General features: G+C 35.8%; 1 protein-coding gene across 3 annotated transcripts in view; it reads left to right on the top strand.

Annotated features, from left to right (window-relative positions):
* Positions 1–21839, top strand: part of Ttc33 (tetratricopeptide repeat domain 33) — a 52934-nt gene extending 31095 nt beyond the window's left edge. For all 3 annotated transcript variants that reach the window (XM_004848582.4, XM_021261466.2, XM_021261467.2), the window contains exons 3-5: positions 7154–7235; positions 8643–8774; positions 16184–21839. In XM_004848582.4, the coding sequence (XP_004848639.1) occupies positions 7154–7235; positions 8643–8774; positions 16184–16537 (568 nt within the window). In that variant the 3' untranslated portion in view covers positions 16538–21839. The remainder of the gene's footprint in view (positions 1–7153; positions 7236–8642; positions 8775–16183) is intronic.
* Positions 21840–22227: the final 388 nt, after the last annotated feature.

The raw sequence follows: 22227 nt of genomic DNA, 5'->3' as shown, positions 1-22227 counted from the left end.
ACAGTGCCACTGAGCTAAATCCCCTGACCTGAAAATACGGATTCTTAATGACATAACACAATTTTCTTTTCTTCAGTTTATAATATATTTATAATAGTTTCAAAATATCAATACCAGTATTAATACTGACAATAAGTGAAGTGTAAATGCTATTTTAAATTTGAGGACTCTACACAATTCATCTTCTTGCCTATTTCTTTCATTTAATTTTACTCTACTCTTGCTTATTGTACTTCAGCCAAGCTGAACTTCATTTTTTCCCTTGAATATTCTAAAGTTATTTCTGACTACTTATCTTTACACTTGCGTTCTCTGCCTAGATTGTTCTTTCATAAAATCTTTTTATGGCTAGATTATTTTTATACCTTGGAGATCATCCAAATAACACCTTTCTAGACAGCCTTCTCTAAGCACAAGATATATTGTGGATGAATTTCCTCAGTCATTTTCTATCTTGATCATTCTTTTATTTTTTAATAGATGTCATATTTATTTGATGGGTCTGGGGGTGTGAGCTTAGTGCTTACCTAGCATGTGTGAGGCCCTGAGTTTGATCCTCAGCAACACAAAAAAAATAGCTGTATACAGTTACTTGTTTGAGATCTGTTGTTCACAGTAAAATTAGAAATCTTGTCTCCTTTTTCACTATGTATGCTCAGTCAATAGCATATAGTAGTGTAAAATATGTATTTGAATAAGTGAATATGGTAACATCAGTCTGCTCCTTTTTTTTTTAGTCTGCTCCTTTCTTAATAAGCTTCAGCATCCCTTGATAGGAGCAAAGAAGTCTGAAAGTTGATATGATCAAATGATTGGTGGAAAGACAGAGGTGATTAGGATTTGAATGCGCTGCATTTATTTATGGTGTTTTGAGAGAAAGACTTGTTATGTAGTCCAGGCTGGTCTTCAACTCACTGTGTAGCCTACACTAGCCTCAAAGTCGATGCAATTCTCCTGCCTCAGCCTTGAGTGCTAAGATTATAAGCTTGTGCTACTATGCCCAGTGCTGCTGCATTTATTATTGAACTGACTCATCATAATTGTATCAAGGCTAGATAGGCAAGGACGTGTGGTCATGTACTAGCATCAAAGGAAAATCTAGATGAGTGTTTAAGAATAGTTGTATTAGGAATGAGGGGATGAGAGAACTAGAGGATTGTAGAGCTTTCTTTCTTCTCTCATGCTTACATCTTTTTTTCTAATCAAGACTTATTACAAAGAAAATCTCATTCATGCCTAACAAAACTATGAATGGTTGCAGGTGTATTATAAGGACGTTTCTAGAAATAACCTTATCTTGAGAAAATTGGAACATGGAAACCCTTAGGATTGAGGGCAGTGACCTATCTTTCCCAAAAATTGCGATGTTAGTCTGCTTTCTATACATCTGTTCTCTTATTCTTTCTTCACTTGCTCAGTGGGGCACTGCTCTAGGTGAGGGGAATTTTTTTAGCAACAAAATGTAAAATTTTTTGTTTACCTAATGAGAAAATGGATAATAATCAAGAGAAATAAATATATATCATTTTAGAGGAGAATAAATATTAATGAAAGCATAAAGCAAGAGGGGAACTAGGATGTGTTGAAGTAGAGGTTATTGAAATTTTAGATAAAGTAGCTGGGAAAGTCTTCTCTGAGGGTGACATTTGAATCAGTTGAAGTGAGGGCACTCATCAACAGAAAGAACGTTCAGGTAGGATGAGTGTTACAAAGGTAAGGCAAAAGTTTGCCTAGTATACCTGGGGAAAAGCAAGGAGGCCACTATGAGGGAATAAAAGTGCCTGGCCAAGGATGAGGTTAGAATGAGAAAAGAAAGCCAGATCTCGTACATCATGGTAACAAATATGATTTTATTCTGAGTGAGATTAAGAACCACTGGAAGATTTTGCTGCCTGTTGACTTACTCTATTCTCCCCTTAGCAAGCCTCTGACACCTCACAGTCCCCCCTGCTATCTAATTTACATATCTTCTCCACAGCGGAATCTCCACTCTTTAGTTTCCTACTTTAAAATTCCACAGCAAGGAACCTGATTGGTCACTCAGTCGCTGTGAAAATTGTAGACCGCCAACTAGATGGTGGAGTGGCTAAAATGGTTAGATGCTTGTCTTTGGTCCAAATAGCTGTGGCCTAGCAGAGGACTATGTAGTCTGCTGCCACTCAGAAGGGAATGTGGTTGGAGTAGTTACTGATAGCCCTGTCACCTATTGTCTCATATATTGTATTTCCAGTGTTACCTTGGGCTACCTGAAAACATGATCATGCTCTTTTCATTCTCATGTCTTCTGTACCTGCTAGATTACCCACAACATACAACAAAATTTGTGAAGGAAATATAGAGTTTATTTTGCATTACTTAGCAATTCACTGCATTTTTATTGAGTACTTATAATATTCCCGGCAATATGAGGAACCAATAAAAAGAACGAACTGGTTTTGTTCTAATGAAACTTACATTATCCGTATACATTCTGAATGGAGTGATAGGGAGTAAAGAAGTAAATTAACAAGAGTTTTAGATTGTGGTAGTTAGAAAGACAGGGCCTTTCTGAGGAGGTGGCATTTGAATTGAGACTTGTGTTTTGTCTTTCCCACTGCTGGTACAAAATACCTGACACCCACAACTTAAAAGAGAAGGGGTTTATTTCGGCTTACAGTTTCAGAAGTTTTAGTCCATGGTTGACTGGCTCAAAGGGAGAAACATCATGACAGAGGGCATGGTGGAGGAAAGCTGCTCAATTCATGGCCCGAGATCACACCCTTGTGGCCCACTTAGAACCCAGAAGTGTGCTTGCCTAATCTCCTAGGCTCCTCTTCAGCCACTCGAGTTGATAATCAAGTTTAGTCATCACAATTTACTTACTCATTTTAGTATCAATGATTTTAAATTCTTAAATCTGGTCAATTTTTTGCAGTATTTTATAGCGGTTTCTATAAATATTTACTCATTCGTATAGTCTTTATATTGGAGGTTTATTAATTTTATTTCTAAGTTGTTGATGGAAAAAGTTCGAATTTTTCCTGACAGGCATTTTGAAAATAATGTTTATGTAGATGTTCTGTTATTGTGTATATAGTTTTATAAATTATTTTCAATAAAGATTTTATGTATGTGTATGTTTTTGAAAACTAGATGGAAAATAATGCTTTGTGTTTCACAAAGATTTCTTTTCTCTCAGACTAAAAGTAAAATTTTGAAATTGTAATGCTTATTGTTAGACATGTAGGCTAGTTATTACGGAAGTGACTCGATAAGATTCATATTTTTGATAAAATTTTATGGTTAAAGGATATTAGCGGCATTTGAGTTTTTGATTAGCTTAGACATTGCAAATTTTAATAACTAAGCCAAACAGGAACTATAAATTACATTTCTTGTAAAGCTGGCAGGTCATGTCAGTAGAATATCTGAAGAGGAATAATATAGACAAGTAAATATAACAGTTTTCTTTCTCATTGGCTATGTTCTTATTTAAAGGCTATCAGTGAGAATAATTTCTTTAGTTATATACCTTTCCTTCTGAGTTGATCTCATTCCAGTAAGTGTTATATAAATATAATTTACGTAATTGACTCCAAAATAGTTTTTCTTCCTCACTAATTTATTCATGGTCTACTTCCTTCCAAAAGTAAATTATAGTGGCCAAAGTACATTTTTTAATGTCTAACAAGAGAGGATCTAAATAGGTTTTGTTATAATCATGCATTTGAATAAAAGTATTAAGCCTTTAAGAATGATGCTAGAAACATTTAATAATTTGAAGATATGGGGAAATGTTTCATGCGTGTGTATATGAGAAGCACAATATATTACAACAAGCTGAAAGAATATCCAATAAAATGTCAACTATGTGAACTATGGTTATCATCTTTGAGTGGTGAATTCATGTTAATCTTCTATGTGCATACTTGTACATTTGCACTTCTTATATTTTCTACTTCTTCTCAATTTGATACCCAGGGAAAAAATTTTATATTAAAACAACTGTCATTTACTCAAATAAGGAAGACCTGATTTAAAGACATTTTGTGTTTAAAATTACAGAATTGAATATAGGGTAACAGTGTGTTCTAGTTGCCAACATACATTTGTAATCTTAGGCTGCCTTAATAAAATAAAACTGTATAGATCACAGAAGAAAATAAATCTATGGAATCTGCAAATCCCCGCCTCCTGTTTCTCTCTTACCTGCAAGCTGTGGTTTTTATCCCTCCAAGAATTCATCAGTAGCGGTCAGACTTTCTCATACTTGTTCTATAGGTTCCTTTTCTTCTTTGCTCACTTGAGTACTGAGGACCTTGCATCTTTTTTTCCTATGAACTCCCTTCCCTTCCTTTCTCTTCCCCCTCCTTTTCCTTCCCTTCCCCCTCCCTCTCTTCTTCCACGTCCCCCCCCCCCCCAAGCTTCTGTTTAAAGAGAGCTATATTATCTGAGGGGACTGGGAAAGGAAAAAAAATGTAAGAATGGGACTCTAGAATCCAAGCTGTGTGATCTGATAGGTAGTGAAATAGCTAGTCAGTGCATTGTTTAGTTTATGGCATTTTAATAGAATAATTAGGGTTCATAAATAATTTATGGTACCTGAAATTTAATGGCACCTGACCAGAAGTCTTACATGGCAACCTTCAAATACTTTGAAATATATTATCAGGTTCTAATCTAATAATAACATGTGAATTATCTAAAGACAGCTATGAGCCTAAGGTTCCCACTCAGGGTGACCAGGAGCTAAGAGTTGAACACAGTGATTTAGCCAACTCCTAAGCAGAGTTCTTGTGTAGAATTGGGTGGCATCCACTGAGGCCTGTGCAGACTACCCTAATGGACATAGCTTGATATTTTACAAAAGTGCTCAAATACATGGAAAGCAGAGCAATACAAGTGCACGTCAAAGGAATCTCTGATTCGGATGGAAGTACTGGAAGATAGCAGCCAGTGAGACTGCCTGTCTTCTGTTACTTCTTACTTGGGGACACTGGCTCTAGGCAGATGTTTGTTTTGGCAGAATCCTTCATAGAGAAATACTTTTCAGTTAGTAAAGCTCTTAGAGATTTGATTTGTGACTATAACAACAATATTGATGAAGGCAGAGCCAGGGAAAAATACACAGCATTGTGGTAGCACATCATAAAAATGAAGTGAATAATACTTGTATTATTGTATGAGTAATGATGAGTATTCACATTATTGGGAGGTAATGTTGGAGTGGGTGGCTCCTCAGCAGGGGCCTCTGTTAGGAAAAAGATATTAATAGTGATGCAGACAGCAGTTCTGACAGCCATTTCTGCATATTCAGGTATGATTTTTATGCAAACAAAGGTTATTAGCCTTTGTGAGGTAAATATTCAACTTAATAGGTATGAGTAGCCTGCTTATGCAAAATGACCATGTTCATTGCCACAACCTATAATGACCACAAAGGCACACTCCCATTGTGTACTCCTGGTGCTTTGTCAAGATAGTGTAAGACTTTGGAAATGGCATTGCCCATTTGTATGGCTTATTAGTAAAGGAACTCAATGGCAAGGTGAAAACAGAAGATTATGTATTTTGACTTTGTGTTTTCTCTCAAGTTCTGCCTTTATCTTTACTTCCCCTTTTTCTGCTTAAATAATGACCTCTGCAGATCAGCCCACATTTTGGTTGTTGTGTTTGATGTAGATCTTCACATACATTCATCACCTAACATAGTGGACATGCCCTGAGACATGTGTCATTAGGCAGTTTCATTGTGTCAGAATCATAAATTACTTATACAAAGCTGGAAGGCTTAAGTCATTCACTTGATGTGGCCTCTTGGTGCAATCCAGAGACTCAGTAAGATCATGCTACATGGTTATTGCTGGTCCATGGAACACATTCTATTACAGTAAACTTTTCCTTTGTAAGTACAAAGAGTACACTCTAACAATAAAAAGTATAGTATAGTAAATACATAAACCAGGGGCATAGTTGCTTATTATTATTGAATATTAGGTACTGTATATAATTTTATGTGCTATACTTTCATATGGCTGGCAGTGGATTAGGTTTGTTTACATAAGTATCACCGCGGACATGTGAATAATCAGTTATGCTTTGTCATTAGGACTGTGATGATGGCACTAGGTGATAAGCATTTTAGTTCCATTATTATCTTATGAGGCCACTGTTATATATGTGGTCTGTTGCTGACTTTATGAAGTAGGAAATTATGCACAAGAATATATACTGAGGAAATGAAGGAACTTGAAGACAAATAACAAGTAGTGATTCAAGAGAAGATAATATATGACAGGATTGACTTAATAGGTATGATAGATATACTATGTAGATACTATCAGTGGTTCACAATTTTGACACTTTGCAGAAGTGGTCAAATAAGTTGAAATAGGAACAATGTCCACCAGCAATACGTGAGGAGATTTTATTTTATTTTTTAAAAAGAGAAGGTGCTGCTGTGCTTCTGCAGATTTGGCATGGAACGTGCTAAGGTCAGTTAAGTGCAAAAGAGACCTGATTGAGAAAGCATCAATGTAAAATAGATGGTAGTGGAAGTCATCTCCATATTTGTCCTTTTATTCATTTCACTAGTTTCTTATAGTTTTATCAGGTATTAATAGTGATGAGCAAAAACACAGATAGTCCGTTCCCTCTGAGACAAAACTAAATCTGAAGAATCTTTTACAAAATTTCCTGGAAACTTAAACTGTCATCTCTGTCAGCTGTAGCAGGACCCAGAGCTGCAACTGGATTGTAAATTTCATGCTCGCTTTGGCAGCAGGTATACTAAAATTCGATTGTAAATTTCTCAGAGAAGTGCTTTATAATACATCTAAAATGAATGAGAATATATGCTGACATTGAAATTAGTGGGAGAGAAAGAGGGGGAGAGAGAGAGAAAGAGAAATTGAAATCCTAGTGATGATTTCCCAACCCAACAAGTAGAACAGGATCTTGGAGACACATTTCAAAGATCTTTTATTTACATTTTATCTTTTTCTCTTGCTAATGTTTTCTTTCATCTCTTTTTCTAGCTTTTGTAACATTATTATCAATTTCCGAGTAGTTTTTTTTTAACAAATGGTTAATCTTTAGTACCTGACTTTTAAACTTGATCATGTACCTTCAAAGATGTCCTGAAAATATATTAATATAGTTTTAACAACCATAGATATCAGGAGGCAATTCAGAAGTGGGATGAAGCACTACAGTTAACGCCAGATGATGCTACCCTCTATGAAATGAAATCACAGGTAATAGTTATGAAGAATTTCATTTTCATCATGAAATTATGCTTTGTTTGGTGAGTAATAATGAACCAAAGTAGTGTTTTCTTCTATTTTCTTTTTCAAATACAATTTACTTTTAAAAATTTACCATATTATTTATACTTCTGCCTCATGCCCCAAATTAGATACTCATTTGCCTTCATGATGGACTTATCTTGTATTTCAACCTGTGATAAGAGCAGATGGTATCTTTTAAAAAGCCACTGTTGTGCTTGTAAATAAATGAAAAACACCTACTTTTCTTCTAAGTTAATTGTAATAGACTTAGCAATAGCTCACTTTTCTTCAAAATGAGAATGGCTTGGTTTCTGGATGAAATTTCTCCAAAACTGGCCTAGACTGTAGAAGGTTAGAATAGATGCAATTTAAAAAATAACATTTATATTTAAAAATACATTTCTGATATTTTGTGGGAAAATGCATAAAGAAAACCTGTAAAGCATCTGAAATATAGATTATCCAAGAGACTTTAAAATTCTCAAACAAAGCATTAAACATATTTTTGGCTGGTAATGGTTGCAATTTAGCCTTGATCTGTACATCTACCAAATATTTTTCAGATGGTGGTCTCTAACATGAGAAACATGCTTTATCAGCTTTGATTTTTTTACTTCTATCCTTTATTCAAGAAAAGCCAAATAAATTATATCCACTGAAGCAAGTGCTTTGAGGGCCTTCATTTGAATGCCTTTAAATTTTAATTTTCAAATATGTGTGTATTAAGGCAGGATTTATGGTAAGCCATATTAAGGGTTTAATTTGGAACCCGATAGTGAAGTGTTTCTGTCAAAAACGTTCTAAAATGTTAATGGTCTCAGTGATTATAGGTAAAATCTAGCCCTTTCCCAGGGACTGAAGTGGAGAGTGCTCCAACTTTCTGATTTTTCTGGTTTGTATGATTTGAAAAGCCCAGTTGTGAAGTCTTTAAAATGTTTAGATAATTTTTGTACAAGGGAATTGTTCAGCAGGGACAGGAAGACTTGTTGAGGAAGTTAGTTTAGCTAGTTTAATAGCAAGACTTGGAGTTTACTAAAAACTACATTGTAAATAAAACAAATAAAAGTAGAGATCAAATAACACCAGGTTACCATGGTGGAAATAGGACCACTTGATTTTGACCAGATGGACAAAATTCAATAACTGGAAAGGGAATAGTTTATATTTTTCTGGTTATTTTAGGATTGAAAAGAGGACTAAAATTCCTGACCCTGAATGGCAAAGAAGGCAGTAAAAACCACTGAAATACTATATTTGCTAGACTAAGATATATTTTGAAAATGGAAAAATCTTTTTTTATAATGTTATCCATCAGTAGTTTGCAGTTTATATATATTACCAACTGTTTTCTTTCTTCTTTGTTTTGGTTTATAGGTCCTGATGTCTCTTCATGAAATGTTCCCAGCAGTACATGCAGCAGAAATGGCTGTCCAGCGAAATCCACATTCATGGGAATCTTGGCAAACTTTGGGACGTGCTCAGCTTGGATTAGGAGAGATAGTCCTGGTAAGGAGGTTGGATTATCATAATGCTGAAATTTTAAGTTGATTCTCACCTGTTTTTGATTAACAAAGCCAAAGGCGAATAGCCATTTAATCAAATCTGTACAAAAAATAGAAAATTATTCTTAAAGGTAATATGTAAACACAGATGCAAGCTATTACTGAACATATTTTTATGATTATAAACACCAATTATATCAGGGTAATATTTTTTATTTGATATTATGAAAGCTAAAAAATAAAAGTTTAATATAAAGTATTGGCATTTGGTAAATTGTATTTAGACAATAAGCAACTTTTAGTTTTGTTCTTAGGAACATTATACTGGGAAGAGTCCCTGTGTGCAGTGTGGGAGGGGCAACAGGTGTGCACACCTCTTCCGTGTCCCCACCACAGCTGAGTCTCCAGCACCATGTTCCTGCTGTGGCCAGTCACCTACCTCATCTTTGATGTGGGTAGCCTGCTTGTAGATTCCAAACAGCTGTATTTAGTGGTGTTTCAAAAAATATTTGGTCACTATGGAAAGAAATACAGCTGGGATATCAAGCTCCTGGTGAAGGGTAAAAAGGCATTAGAAGTCTTCAGATCATAATAGACATCATGCAACAGTGTCCAAAGTTACTGGTGGAGGAGAGTCTGAGGTGAAGAGTGGAAAACTGGCCTGGACGTCTTCCTCACCTGCTCCAAGCGGTTCTCTCCTCCTTCACCCCTGTCATAGTGCCTTGTCTTTGAAGATGCTTTCAGTTGGGTGGAGGGAGCCCTAGCAGCTGAGATGCAGGTTGTCACGATTTCTTATGAAAACCTGAGGCACAACTTGATGCCCAAGGCCACTAGTGCTGAGTTCCTGCAGAACCTGCAGCCTGAGCTCTTTGGTGTGCCTTCCTCTGTATGAGTAAGGGCCTGGCTCTTCCATGCTTCTCTGGGCCATGTTCATAACCCACATTGCTGAGGGACGGGAGAGGTAAAGGCCATCAACAGTCCTCACTTGCAGTCTGCATCATTCACTAAAGCCTTTCAAAGGTGGTATTCTGTCCGTTTCTGTGTTGCCTTGGCCCACTCTCTCACAAGCATTGGTGGCCATTAACTTGACAGTTGAAGAAAGACCAGTAGAATCAGACCAGAGGCAGAATCTGGCTTTGCCCTGTGAATCTCTGAATCAGGAAGCTGATGCAGTATACAGAAGGGAATGTACATGCACACATGTATATACCACCACGTGAATATGCACTTGTGTGCCATATGTATGTGTGTGAATTCATACTTATATTTGTAAAGAATATACTTCTTTAAGACAGTATGAAATTGTATTTATGCGCATTTCTGTTTCATTTTAGTTTTTCTGAATATTTATACCTGGAAACATAAACAGTGTATACATATATGTATATGCTTTTATGTGTGTACATGTATATATGTGCATAATTTATATAATATGCTGTATTGCTGTCTTCATTGTTGATGGTAGCATACAATTGCAGCTAGTAGATGAGATGAAAATTCTTTTGACTTTGAAACCTGAGTAAGGAAAACCTTGGTATTGATGAAACTTAAAAAATAATTTTCCAGATTAACTAGCATTAGGATAATTTTTGTGTCCTCAGAATATGTCATTGGACCTTTTCTTAGTGACTCACCCTGTGCTGCATGTATGATCAGTTTAACTCTGTGTGTGTAGCCATGTGTCTGGTATCTACATCCTTATCCACATTGAGGAATATTTTCTGTCTCAGAAAAAAATATTTTTCTCCTTTAAGAATGCTGATTTTCTACCTTTTTTGAAAAAAACAGAAATTGATTTTTTTTTTTCAAATTGCTGCTTGAACAGATACAGAGCCATAGAATACTTTTGGCATAATCAGCCATCACACTTTTGTGATCATCTCCTTTTGTAGATTTACTCTGCCTTGGGAATTTGGCTATAATTTGTCAGAAATTATGGAAAGCTTTAAAATGGTGAAAAAGGAGCACTTCTCAGTTCTGGTTCAACTCACCCTTCCAGGTGCCTCTCTCTGTCCAGGTGCCTTCAGCTCTGTAAGTTGTAGTTAAAAACATAACAATTCATGTGGTGGAATGACTGTGGGTTTACCCAGCTGTCAAGTTTTGCCTTAAGTTAGCGAATTCACTTCAGCATTCCTGATTACCTGTGTTCTTGTCTATTCTTTGAATTCCACTTCAAACCAACTGTATCATCTTACTGGTTTCCTCACAAGTTAATTTAGTTGAATAAAATTTTTTGTTCACATTCATGTAAAACAAAGTTTACCACATTAACAACTGGTAACATTATTATGATAGAGATAAGCCCACTAGCAGGTACTCTGGGGGAAGGAAGAAAGTAGAATATGGGGAGTAATGGTGATATTTAGACTGAGCAGTTGCTGGGCTTGGTGAGGGGAGTGTGAGAAAGGGTAGAAGCTTGGGAGAATGAAGTATTTGTTGTGCAAAGTTTACTATAAATGGTACTAAGGAAATCTCTCAACATGTCTGGACTGTATCTTCAGCAAAGGCTAAGTAAGTGAGAATTCACTGTGAGAACTGTCCTGTTTTTGTTTTGGGACAACTATACATGTTTGACAGTTAATAAAACAACTTCATAAAAAGCATTTGCAAATTTAATATAGTAGTGCCAAATTACTTCTTTGGCATTGAGTAAATTATTTACGACTTGCCAAATTCTTTGTTGTTGAATAAAGTTATTTATGACTTTATGATTTTATTGGTCTTTTACACTTAAAAATAAAACACATTTTGAAAGTTTTTTGAAGGCTAAAATTAATAGTAAATCTTGAATTTAACATTACTAATAATGCTTTTGGTAAATTGTGGAGTTTTTGACTTTCTTATAATTATTTTTATTTCCCAAAAAAGGTTTTTACAAATAATACACAAGGAATTTTCATGGGAAGACAATAGTTTGGACTAAAGCAACTTGAAAATGATAATCTGAAATCAGGGCTTGGGATTTACCTCAGTGGTTCCGCTCCCTGCCTCGCAAACGCAGGGTCCTGAGTTCGATCCCCAGTACCAAAAAAAAAAGTGTAGTGAAATGATATTCATAGTGACAGAAATTAGCTTAACCAAGGGCCATTTTCTTTTCCTGCTGTTTAGCATTGTCCTCTTTGCTCTTTTTACCTAAAGACTTAAGTCATACTAGAGTTGGGGGAAAAAAAAAAGAAAGGAAAAAGAAAAGTAGTTTAATTTTTTTAACAGATTAATGAGAGGTGAGGAACATATAAAATTCATTTTTTTGTATCTTTTATTAAAAGTTTACGAATCATTATCTCTTACTTGTCTGGTAATGGGAAGTCTCTAGGACATGTTTAGTGAGAATTATCCTTTATAGAAAAAATATATTGTAGGTGAGATGACAGAGGTACTTTGAAGCTTCTAATAAAAATAGTTAACATTTAGTTTTTTTAATAAGAAAACCATTTGTTCAACCATTTTTCTGTTTTGTGATTCTATTAATATTGTTCAGTTTTAGAGAAATTGAAAGTTGTTTTTCCCAATTTAAATAGAATTTTTAGAGATCTATTTGTAAAAGTCTAAATTTGTGATTTTTGTGTAGATTCAGGCTATTCTCTTGAAAGACTGGAATGGTAAAAAAACCCCAAAAAACCCCAAAATACAAACTACTCAGCCCAGTGAAGTAGTACATGCCTGTAATCTCAGCATTCTGGGAGGCTGAGACAGGCAAATTGGAACTTCAAGTCCCACCTGGGCAATTTAGAGACTTAGCGAGATCCTGTCTCAAAATAAATTCTAAAGGAATAGGGATGTAACTCTAATGTGAAGGCCCCAAGTTCAATCCCCAGTACCACAAAAACAAACAAACAGCAACAAAAACCTTAAAAATGTCACAATGAAGGAACACTTTGAAAAATATATATAACTCAAGCTAAAATTTCTAACATTTAATAATTCTTATTGTATGGACAAAATCATAAGAAGCATAAATAAAAATGAAAAGTAAATGAAAATCAAATGTCAAGAGTTGGTTATATCCCCATGAGTACTGACTCAGATTTTGAAATAACTTACGGGAAATAATTGAGTGAGAAAGCAAGAGAAGGCAAGGAGAGGTGAGTGTTGTGGGAGGAGGAGAGAGATTGGACTTCATAAGAGGACTAGGAAGAAGAAGGATGAAAGAATAAGAAAGCTGTTGAGAATTGTTTTGGAAGTTAAAAAATTAATATGAAGGAACTGGATTGCTGAGAAAAGAATATATAATATACTCTAGAGAACAAGTTATAAAGGAAAGGAAATTAGGAAAAACAGTACCAGGAGATAACAGTTTTAAGAAGGATAGTTCAATTAGCTTCTCACAGTCTTTATTCTCCAGTGCTGGAACTAGCTTCTAGGCTTCCCTTTTCAGTTTCTGTGTAATTAATTCATTGTCAACTTCTTTTTTTTTGTGCCAGTATATGACGTAGGTTTATTTTATATGCATTAATTTTATTTGCTAATGTTTTCTCTATTTTTTTCCTTAAATTCTTTTATTGGTACATTTTAGGTATACAATATATTTACATTTCTCATTGGGAACTTGTACCTTTACGTGATGCATCTTGGTTCTTATTTTTTCCCCATTCCTAGCCCTCCCTTCACCCCCTCCACCCTTCCCTATTTACAAAGACTTTGTTTCCATTTTTTCCATTTCTCATAATTTTTCCTTTCCCTTCTTTCTTTCCCCTACCCTTCCCACTTCCCCTACCGCTTTGGATCTTTTCTTCCTATTTCATATTATCAATTATTCATTTTAATCATTGGTACATTTTAGGTATACAATATAATGGCATTCATCATTGGAAATTTGCACTTTTACATAATCTCTCTTGGTTGTTATTTTTCCCCTGCTCTCCCTTCAACCCCTCCATCCCTCCCTATTTACAAAGACGTTGTTTCCATTTTTCCATTTTCTCATGTTAATTCCATTCCCTTCTTTCCTTTCCCCTACCCCTCCCACTTCCCCTTCCCCTTTGCCTCTTTTCTTCTCATTTCACACTGTCCATTATACCTTTTTAGTCCTTATTTACACTTTCGGTTTCTCAGGCTAGAGAAGCTATTTGGTATTTACATATGTGTACCCTATTTATTTCACTTAAGAGTATCACCTCAATGTGCATTTAGCTATAAATGTCTCTAATTTCTCATTCTTTATGGCTGAGTAGTACTCCATCTTATAAAAAACCCCACATTTTCTTGATCCAGTCTCCAGTTGATGGGCATCTGGGCTGCTTGCAAGTTTTAGCTATTACAGATTGTGCTGCTGTGAACATGGGTGCACATATATCACTGTGGTATGATTCTTTTAATTCTTTGGGGAAGATCCCCAGCAGGGGAATAGCTGGGTCAAATGGGACTTCCAGTCCTAGTTCTTTGAGGTATCTCCATACTGATTTCCACAGTGGTTGCACCAGTCTACACTCCCACCAGCAGTGGAGGAGGGTTCCTCTTTCCCCACTGCCCCACCAGCATTTGTTATTGATTGATTTCGTGATAGCAGCCATTCTTTCTGGAATGAAGTGGAATCTCAGCATTGTTTTCATCTGCGTCTCTCAAATGACCAGTGATGTTGAACATTTTTTCATGTTTATTTGCTATTTCTACTTCTTTGTCTGAGAAATGTCTGTTCATTTCAGATGCCCATTTTTGGATTGGGTCTTTAAATTTGGGAGGTCTGATTGTTTTAAGTTCTTTGTAGATTGGAGATAGGCCTTTGTCTGAGGAACAGCAGGTGAAGATTTTTTCCCACTTTGTGGGTTGTCTCTTCACACTGCTGGTGGTTTCTCTTGCTGCACAGAAGCTTTTTAATAAGAAGAGATGCCACTTGTTGATTGTTTGTGCTTTTTCATGGGCAACTGAGGTTCATAAAATCTTTTCCTACACTGATGTCTTCAAGAGTTCTACCTAACTTCTGTTCCACCCGGTTCATCGTTTCTATTTTAATATTTAGATCTTTAATCCATTTCGATTTTAGTTTAGTGCATGGCGAGAGATCTAGGTCTTGTTTTAATTTTTGGCAAGTTGAAACCCAATTTTTCCAGCACCATTTATTAAAGAGTCTATCTTTCCTCCAGTGAGGGTGTTTGGCTCCTTTATTGAAGATGAGATGGCTGAGTGTGTCTGGTGTTGTTTCTGCATCTTCTAGTCTGTTCCACTGGTCCTCAGGTCTGTTTGTTTGCCAGCACCATGCTGTTTTTATCACAGTAGCTTTGTAGTATAGTTTCACATTGGTGATTGTGATACCCCCTGCCATGTCTCTGTTGCCTAGAATTGCTTTTGCTATTCTGGGTCCAAATGAATTATTCCAAATGAATTTTTGGATTGTTTTCTCAAGGACCGTGAAGTATGCTGCTGGGATTTCAATTGGGATTGCATTAAATCTATATAGCAGTTTTGGAAGTATGGCCATTTTCACTTATTGATCCTTCCTACCCAGGAGCAGGGGATGTCTTTCCATTTTCTGATATCTTCAGTCTCTCTTTTCAGAGTGCTATAGATTTCCGAGAAGAGATCTTTGATTTCTTTCGTTAGGTTGATTCCTAGGTATTTCAGTTTTTTGGATGCTATTTTGAAAGGAATTATTTGCCCTATTTCTATCTCAGTGAGTCTGTTATTCATGTAGAGGAGAGCTTTTGATTTTTGTGTGTTGATCTTCTATCCAGCTACTCTACTGAATTTGGTTATTAATTCTAGAAGACTTTTGGTGGCGTTCTTGGAGTCTTCTATATAGAGTATCTTGTCATCTGCAAATAATGACAGTTTGACTTCTTCATTTCCTATCTTTATTCCTTTTATTTCTTTCTCTTATCTACTTGCTGTGGCTAATGTTTCCAAAACTATTTTTTTTTTTTTTTTGGTACCGGGGATCAAACTCAGGTCTTTGCGCTTGCACAACAGGCAGTGAAACCACTGAGCTAAATTCCCAGCCTCCAAAACTATTTTGAACAGGAATGGTGATAGTGGACATCCTTGTTTTCTCTATTTTCTAGGTCTCATTGTTGTGACTTTAATATTTTAATATTTTACAAATCTTTTACTAGAAATTTTATTTGGATCTTTTGGTTCCTTTTCTAGTTTCCTTCTTATAATGATAATTTTAGTTTTTAATTTTTTTTGTTTTTTGAGACTATGTGGCCCAGGCTGGCCTCAAACTTGTGGCAAATCCTCCTGCTTCAGCCTTCTGAGTGTTGGGATTACAGGTGTGCATCACCATGCCTGTCTTGATAATTATTTTGGTAGTAATGAGATCGATAATGATAGTTTTCAGACGAAAGAAAGATGGCTCACAAGTGAAAATTTTTTTCCACCATAAATACCGACCCACTCACACACACACACATGACTGTATTAAACATAGTGGGTTTTAGAAACAAAACAAATGAAAACTTGTGACCTCTTTTTTTCTAGGCAATCCGAAGTTTCCAAGTAGCCCTTCACATCTATCCAATGAATCCTGAAATATGGAAAGAAGACCTTTCTTGGGCAAGAACCCTGCAGGAGCAGCAGAAGGTAGCACAGAGGATTAAAAAAAGTGAAACACCATCTGAGGAAACACATTTTTCACCAAAGTCGATTCCTGACTATGACTTTGAAAGTGATGAGATTGTTGCTGTTTGTGCAGCTATTGCTGAGAAACAGAAGACAGTTTCAGCTAATAAAACAATGGTTATTGTGTCAGCTTCTGGGACTGTAGAGACCGTAACCGAGAAGGAAGAGGGTGCCACCGCACCAGACAGCTCTGTGTTTATCAAAGCCCGATGAAGCAGTGTGTACAGACGAGTTGAGTCTGTCTGTTTGGTACTTAAAGTTTAACATAGATACATTTACCCTGGAGAAAGAGGGCAAAACTCCTATCTGTAAAATAGGGTTTTCTGCTGAGGCATATAAAATTAAACAGTGCTTAAGTTTAGAATTCTCAGTGAAATGTTTTGATTGCTGAACAGTTTAATTTGGATATAGGAATGAATACATTTTAAAGATACACCTTGAAGGGTGTATTCTTAAATAGTGAAAACCTTGATGGCCAATAGTTTTAAAATGTTGACTTTTTGTTTTCTGATGAAATATGTGATTACTTTCCCTCTTTGAAATTTGCTGCTTGCTTCTTCCCACTCTTTCATATTTCTTGCTCACCTAAGCTATTTGTAAGTCTCCACAATGAATTTTACTTCACAATGTGAAGTAAATCTTCACACTGAATTTCTGACATTCATTTTGATTCAAAGTTATCATTTGCATATATGTGGAATCTTTGAAAGTCTGGTTGAAAATGCATGCATTCTGAACATTTTTTAGGTTCTTTCATTCTAATTAGTGCTTCTGTTTTGACCTTGAAGTCATAACAGTGGTAGTTGTCTCCAGCATTTGTTAGATGTGTGAAATACTGATAAATGTCAGAATGATGGTTTTATTTTTATTCATTGTTGCGGTAGTCCTTACCACAAGTGAGTCATTTTTAAAATACATATTTTGCAGATGTCATAATAAATTGTAATTCTCTATTATCCCAGTCAAAAGCGGTATTTCTTTTTCTTATTTTTAAGGGCCTTAAAAACCCTGAAGTTACTTATTTCTTGCTTGTAACTTTCCAGCTGATGATTTAGAATTACTTTTTCAGATAAGTATTTTGGAAATATTCAAATGAAAATAATTATAATTTTAAATAGCTAAATTGTATTCTAAAAATAAAAAGGGTGTTATTATTAGAGTGCCACTGAGTGAGTAACTTAAGTAAAAAATACATAGAAACTGGAATGTGATTTATGGTATAATCCCATGACTGTAAAATATATATTAAATAGTAGTTTATTGAAAGGCCATAGTCACCTTCATAAGTAAATACTATCATTGCTAATGTGAATTATTATTATTTTTATATTGTAGTACAATTATATGAAACTGTTGAGCACTATTACTTCTGACAGTCAGGAAAATGTTATTGGTGTAAAATGAATTTTATTTGTTAGAAATGAAAGTTTGCTACTTAATGTTAAGGAATCTTACCTAACACTGCTGGAGCATGTAAATAATGGTCTACATTTTAAAAAATTTTGTTTTAGTAGAATGCTTATATTCCCCCCACCCCCAGAAAATTAGCACTTGCCTTAAAAAGTATTATATTTTCGCCCTAAATTATATAATCAGAAAACTAGCCCTGGTAAAACAGGTCAGTTTTAGAATGATAAAAATATTATTTTCTTTTCTTTTATAAGGAGTATTCTCAAAGGACGAGGGTAGGTAGCTAGAGACTCTTCAGTACTCTGTTTTCTGTTTTTTGAGATAGGGTCTTGCTGTGTAGCCCAGGGTATCCTTGAGCTCACTGCTGTCCTGCTGCCTCAGCTTCCTGAGTGCTGGGCAGTATGCTGTTTAGTGTAATGAATATTTGTGTATTTGTGTAATTTGTGAATAAATAGGGGTTTTTTCCTGCATTTTAGACTTTCCTATTATTTTGTGTTAGCTTTTGAAAAATTAGGTTGATTTACTTTGTTTCTTTCTTATGTGAAAGTGATATATAGTAAGTACCTTGAGTGATTTCTAACACATGAAATGCTCAGTAAATGCGAGCTCTATTTAAAAAGAACTCGAATTTGTTTGGAGATACTTAGCCTCACTTTCTTCTGATTTTAAGAAAGGAGAACTTCATAATCTTTTTCTTATTTGAGAAGTAACTCCTTATATTGTAGAGCAAATTTTTATCAGTTGGAGATTATTCCATAATAAGGCATAAGGCATAAGGTCTGTCCTCAACTTCCAAAGGGGCAAAACCCAGCATGGAGTGCATGTAACCACTGAATTAAGGAACCTATTGCTTCTACTGTATTAGCATTGATAGAATAAATTTGTCTCCTTTCTACCTAGGTATAAGATATAAAATAGTTTAGACATAAGATGTAGGAGAGGTGGAAGTACCATCATGGCCGCCTAAGTGGGAGCAATGAGACAGAAAAGCTCCTAGAAGTCCACCCGAATGCTTAGGTACTACAAAACAGGGATGACAGAAAAAGCTAAATAGAGGAAGGCAGGAAGAGAAACTCATCAGGTTCAAATCCAGTACAGGAGACTTGGAAAGGGAAGGTAGACTGTACAGGACCATAGTACCCCTTCCATCCCAAGTCCAGTGTGCACGCCATCTTGGGAGGGTATCTAGTGCTCTAAGGGAGAGAGCCAGTATGGCAGTGGAAGCCAGGCCACTGGAAAAGGCTCCTAACCTTTCTGCCCTCCCCACACAGCAAGTGAGATATTCGCAGGCCAGCGAATCAGAGAAACCGAAAGTGTGTGAAGTGGTTTTTTTTTTTTTTGTACCGGAGTTCGAACTCGGGTCCTTGCACTTGCACAGCAGGCAGCGAAACCACTGAGCTAAATCCCCGGCCCCTGAAAGATGTTTGAGAGGGCACTGGCCGGCTTTTGGAGAAGCTGAAGGCAGGTGCACAACCCCAATTAGGGAAGAACCTAGTTCTGAGTGCTGAGAAGAGTGTAGTTCAGGGGATAGAAGAAGGGCAAATTCCTGGGAAAAGGAGGAATTAAATATGCCCCACAGCAGACATTCTCCCATTCTTCCCACAAACACTAGGAGTGTTTGCACCAATCGGAATCCTGCTCATTGCTCACAGCCCCCATCGTAAGAGCCACACACCCCCATGTGTGGGGCTGCTGATGGCAATAGGACCTGAGGAAGGCAGAAAGCTGAGAGTGCCGCCCTAGTGAGAGAGCTTTTAGCAGTGACCTTGGGAGAAGGCGGGTGAGGGAGAATACAGACAGCAGCAGGATTGTCTTGCAGGAAAGGAGCAGGGGTTAACAGAGACGTGGGAAAGAAAAAATGTGAGAAAAGGAAAAACATGGAAACAAAGTCTTTGTAAATAGGGAAGGGTGGAGGGTTGAAGGGAGGCCAGGGCAATGGGGAAAAAATAAGAACAAAGATACATCATGTAAAGGTACAAGATCCCCATGATGAATGTAACTATTGTATACCTAAAATGCACCAGTAAACTTAATGGGAAAAAAAAGAGAGAGAGAGACCTGGTGGAAACCAGTGAAAACTGGGTAATAAATCAATCACACTGCACTGTCTATCCATCCTCTGATTATCTAAGGGAGTTGATATTAAGACAAAGGCAGTGGACTACAGTTTTGGAAGTATGGCCATTTTGACTATATTGGTTCTGCCTATTCAGGAACAAGGGATATCTTTTCATTTTTTAATATCCTCTTCTGTCCCCCTTTTCAGAGTACTGTAGTTTTCATTGTAAAGGTCTTTCACTTCCTTGGTTAGGTTAATTCTTAGGAATTTTTTTTGATGCTATGGTGAAGAATATTGTTTCCCTAATTTCTTTTTTGGTGAATTTATTATTGATGTATAGGAATGCTACTGATTTTTGTATGTTGACTTTGTATCCTACTACGTATCCTGCTTAATGAATTTGAGTATTAATTCTAGAAGTCTTTTGGTAGATTCTGTTTTTTGTTCTTCTATTTAGAGGATCATGTCATTTCCAAATAATGATAATTTGACTTCTTCCTTTCCTATACATATCCCTTTTATTTTTTTCTCTTGTCTAATTGGTCTGGCTAATGTTTGGAAAACTATATTGAACATTAGTGGTGATAGCAGACATCTTTATCATCTTCCTGATTTTAAAAGAAAAGCATTCAGTTTCTTTTCTTTTTATATGATATTGGTCATTGGTTTGCCATAAATGACTCTTATAGGATTGAGATAAGTTCCTCTAATACCTATTTTCTTCATTTTTTAAAAATCATGAATGGATATTGGATTTTGTCAAAGGCTTTTACTGCATCATCGAGATGATCATCTGGTTTTTGTCCTTTCTCTTATTTACATGATGTGTTCCATTTATTGATTTGTATTAAAGAGTTTGAGGTGTTTTGACGTTAGAGCTTCCCCTGAGTTCTTGTAGAATTCAGTAGCGAATCCATTGGGACCTAAGAAAACTTAGTATTTGGTAGTTTTTTTTAATTGCTTCTTGAATCTCATTGCCTTGATTGTGGATTATTCAGAGATTTTATGCCTTATTGATTCAACTTTGCTGGTTCATATGTATCTAGGAATCTATCAATTTCGTCTGCATTCTCCATTTTATTAGAATACAAGTTCTCTAATGTCTCATGTGCTGATCAGAAGAATGTGTATTCTGTTTTTGTTGGGTGGAATACTCTGTTGATATCTATTAAGACCATTTGTTTGAAGGGTTGATTCAATCAGTATGATTATGTACTCTCTTTTGCTATGTCTCCTTTTTATGGTATTATTTCTCAGAGTAGTTACTAATAATTTTTTGTGTTTTGGCAGAATCCTTTGTGATTTCACCTTTTTCATTTCTAATTGCATCTATTTGGGTATTTCCTTTCCTTTTTTTGATGAGATTGACTAGGGGTTTGTCAGTTTTGTTTATTCTTTCAAAGAACCAGCTCTTTGATTCTACACTTGGTCTTAGCCAAAAGGCCAAGAAGTGATTGATTCATTGATTCTTTCTATTGATTTTAGTCTCAATTTCATTAATTTCTGCTCTGACCTTTATAATTTACTTTCTGTACTAGCTTTGGATTTGGATTGTTGTAGGACCCTGTGATACATCACTGGGTTATTTATTTGAATTTGTTCTGCTTTTCTGATATGGGCAGTCACAGCTATAAACTTTTCTCTAAAGACTGCTTTCATTTTGTCCCATAGGTTCCAGTATGTTGTACTGGCATTATCATTTGATTCTAGGGACTGTCTAATTTCTTCTACGACCCATGGATTATTTAAGAGGGTATTGTTTAATTTCCATGTGTTTGCATAATTTCTTTTGTAATTTTGCTTTGATTACTAGTTTCATCACACTGCGAACTATTAATATGCATGGGATAATTGTGATTCATTTGCATTTACTTAAGCGTGATTTATGAGCTGGCATGTGGTCTATTTTGGAGAAAGTTCCATGTGCTGGTGAGAAGAATGTTTTTTCTGTTGTTGGATGGAATACTCTGTAGATACCTATTAAGTCCATTTGTTTGTAGGTTTGATTCAATCAGCATGATTAAATACTCTCTCTTGGTATAAGTATCCTTTGTCTGGTCCCATTTCTGGAAGGTAATTATGAGATAATAATTTTAGCAGTGTAGTGTCAGCTTTTATTGTGGTGGAAAAAGGGTATGAGGTGGAGGGAGTGGCCAGAGAGTAAATATCACAGCTTATTTTGTTCTGAAATTTGTACAAGCAGTTCTATACTTTGGCTTATACTTAAAAGCATAACCAAGGAAAAAGATTTCAGCCTTGTTTAGTCATCTGTTCCATAATTATTTGTACAACTTTACAACTATGTAATGCAAAGGTAGTTTTTTGGAGTGTTGCTATTTCTTGCCATGAGACACTGTTGAGACCATTTAGAGAGCTTAAGATTTTCTATGCAGGAAAGCTCTTATTCTTAGGAAAAATGAATGTTTTGTATAAC

The sequence above is a fragment of the Heterocephalus glaber genome, unplaced genomic scaffold (assembly GCF_053883595.1).
Source record: "Heterocephalus glaber isolate CG9 unplaced genomic scaffold, H.glaber_assembly_v1.0 deba00001538, whole genome shotgun sequence".
Lineage (NCBI taxonomy): Eukaryota > Metazoa > Chordata > Mammalia > Rodentia > Bathyergidae > Heterocephalus > Heterocephalus glaber.
Note: the sequence above shows the minus strand (reverse complement) of the source record. Positions and strands in the feature narration are given on the sequence as shown.